Source organism: Pteropus vampyrus, unplaced genomic scaffold (genome assembly GCF_000151845.1).
Source record: "Pteropus vampyrus isolate Shadow unplaced genomic scaffold, Pvam_2.0 Scaffold279, whole genome shotgun sequence".
In the NCBI taxonomy this organism is placed as follows: Eukaryota; Metazoa; Chordata; class Mammalia; order Chiroptera; family Pteropodidae; genus Pteropus; species Pteropus vampyrus.
Window position 1 is genome coordinate 745,682 of NW_011889060.1, and position 2,143 is coordinate 747,824.

The following is a 2,143-nucleotide window of genomic DNA, read 5'->3' on the forward strand; positions in this document are numbered from 1 at the left end:
CTTTAACCGTGCGACCGATAGGATGGTCCCGTTTTGAATCTGTTCTAGTCAGCCCGGGACAGAGCTGTGCAGCGGTGAGTGCTGCCCAGCATGCACGGTGTGGACCCCCGTGACTGTCACAGAAATGGGTCCGTCCTCACTGTTCACGAACACAAATGCACCTCACTTCTGAACTGTTGGAAGGCGATGGGGAGACTGGCCCTGCAGACAGGAGAGGAAGTGTGGTCTGGTGGTCAGGGCCGAGGAAGTTAGGTCTCATTCTGTTTTGTGTTCCAACGTGAACGTCTCGTCAACCTCGAATTCGTGTCTATCAATCGAGGGTAGAAACAAGCTATGGGTCAGCCCTAATGATGGCCGAAGCGGAAAACTTGCGATGTTTTAAAATCGTGCCTTTCCCAAGACAAAGCTTCCTTTTTCACTTCAGGCTTATAATTGACTATGGTGTTTAAAAATAACTTTCCTCTTTTGTTGGTTTCTCCAGTCAGACAAATATCCCATTCAAGATACGGGACTCCCTAAAGGTACGTACAGTTACTATAACTACTTGAACTTGTGATTATTTTACTATCTTGAACAAAGCAGTAGTCAGAGTAATGTTTCATTATTTAAAATTGAAAAACAGAAACATACCGGTCCATTCGTTCATGACTTTTTGATGATGATCTCAGACATGAATTTTCTTTTTAAAATCTAGAAATTACTTTATAACGAATTAAACATCAAATACCTGCGGTGTTTTTAACATGCATAAAATGAGTTGCAAGTGACAGAACCCCAACTCAAGTTCGTTTTAAAAGGCAGGGAGGGACTCGCTGGCCGCTGCTGGACCCGAGCCAGCCCAGGCTCCATCTCCCCCGTGTCGTGGCTCTGTCTTCTGTGGCGGCCCCGTTCTCAGCAGGCTTTCCCCACGGGGTGGGACAGATGGTCCCTGACACCTCTAGGTCCACTCGGTGCTGCCAGAGGTGGTGGAGAGCGAGGAGCCTTTCCCGCAGCACCCACGGCACAGTTTGAGGGACGGTTGTGGTGTGAGCAGTTTGGCCTTGTGGCCGTAGCTGAATCAGTTGGTCACCAGGACATTGGTGTGAGCTTTGCAGTTGTTGGGGAGGCAGGGGGCACACAGTCATTTCCATCCAAAACACAGGAAAGCAGGCTCTGGTACCAGAGGGCCCAGGGAGGCTTGTCAGGCCCCAGAGCGAAACCAGCTCTGTTTCACCCACGCAGGGACGTTGGGGCACGCTGCAGCCCGGAAAGGTCACCAGGCCTTTGCCTGTCCTCGGCCCCCCGTGGGGCAGCCCATGGGGCTGCGTTCCTTGTTCCTCGGGAAGGCCAGGCTGCTGGCTGTCACGCTGGGGCATTTACCTTGTGCTCAGCCGACAACCCAGAGAGGAAGGGTGGGGTGGGGTGGGGGCAGGGAACAGTCAGATCTGACCAGCTTCAGCGCTGGCACCCCCGTCCCCACCCGCACTTCCTGGGGAGGCAGGACTTCCCGGCTCACACTGCGTGGGTTTCCTGGCAGTGCCTGCGGTCACAGGTGTCCCAGGGTCCCTGACTGGAGGTGGACGGGGGCTTCTTCCGGGCCCACCTGTGCTTAGGTCCAGGTTCTGCCGAGTCATCCCCGCCCTTGGTTCCCTGCTCATCAGACTCCCCACTGCTCTTTGAGATTACGCCATGAGAGCGGCATTCCTTTTGCCTCCTGAGCTCGTCCCAGGGATGGCTGTGACATAGAGAAGGCCAGGTGTGAGCCCCGATCCAGGCTCTAGGGCAGGTTTCTGGTAAGCTCGCTTCCCCTTTCCGCTCCCCACGAATGGCTTCTGAGTGTCCTGAGTCCCCCAGTTCGTGGCCAGGCACAGACGAGAGAGGAGTCTTGGGCGGCAGTGAAGGCCCAAGCATCATACAGAGAGCTTGTTTCACACGCAGATTCTGAGCCCAGCCGCCCCCAAACCCTGATGGGTGGGTGTGGGGTCCGGCCAGGGAACCTGCATTTTAATGCTCATCTGAGTGGTTGGGATGCAGACCTCACTTTGAGAGCCAGGATAAGAAGCTTCAGGAACTTGGGGTGTCTGCTGGAGAAGCATGTGGAAGATAGAGCTGAACGCAGCCACACTGGCTTCGAGCGACTCGGCGGTGACTTCAGGTCTCAGGG

General features: G+C 54.7%; 2 protein-coding genes across 4 annotated transcripts in view; both read left to right on the forward strand.

Moving 5' to 3' along the window:
- Positions 1-2,143, forward strand: part of ACTN2 (actinin alpha 2) — a 389,901-nt gene that overhangs the window by 157,452 nt on the left and 230,306 nt on the right. The gene's annotated exons all lie outside the window — the stretch shown is intronic.
- EDARADD (EDAR associated death domain) overlaps positions 1-2,143 on the forward strand; it is a 54,130-nt gene that overhangs the window by 11,720 nt on the left and 40,267 nt on the right. For 2 of the 3 annotated variants that reach the window (XM_023520832.1, XM_011375899.2), the window contains exon 3: positions 482-521. The exons of the other annotated variant lie outside the window; for it this stretch is intronic. In XM_023520832.1, the coding sequence (XP_023376600.1) occupies positions 482-521 (40 nt within the window). The remainder of the gene's footprint in view (positions 1-481; positions 522-2,143) is intronic. 3 annotated transcript variants of the gene reach the window in all.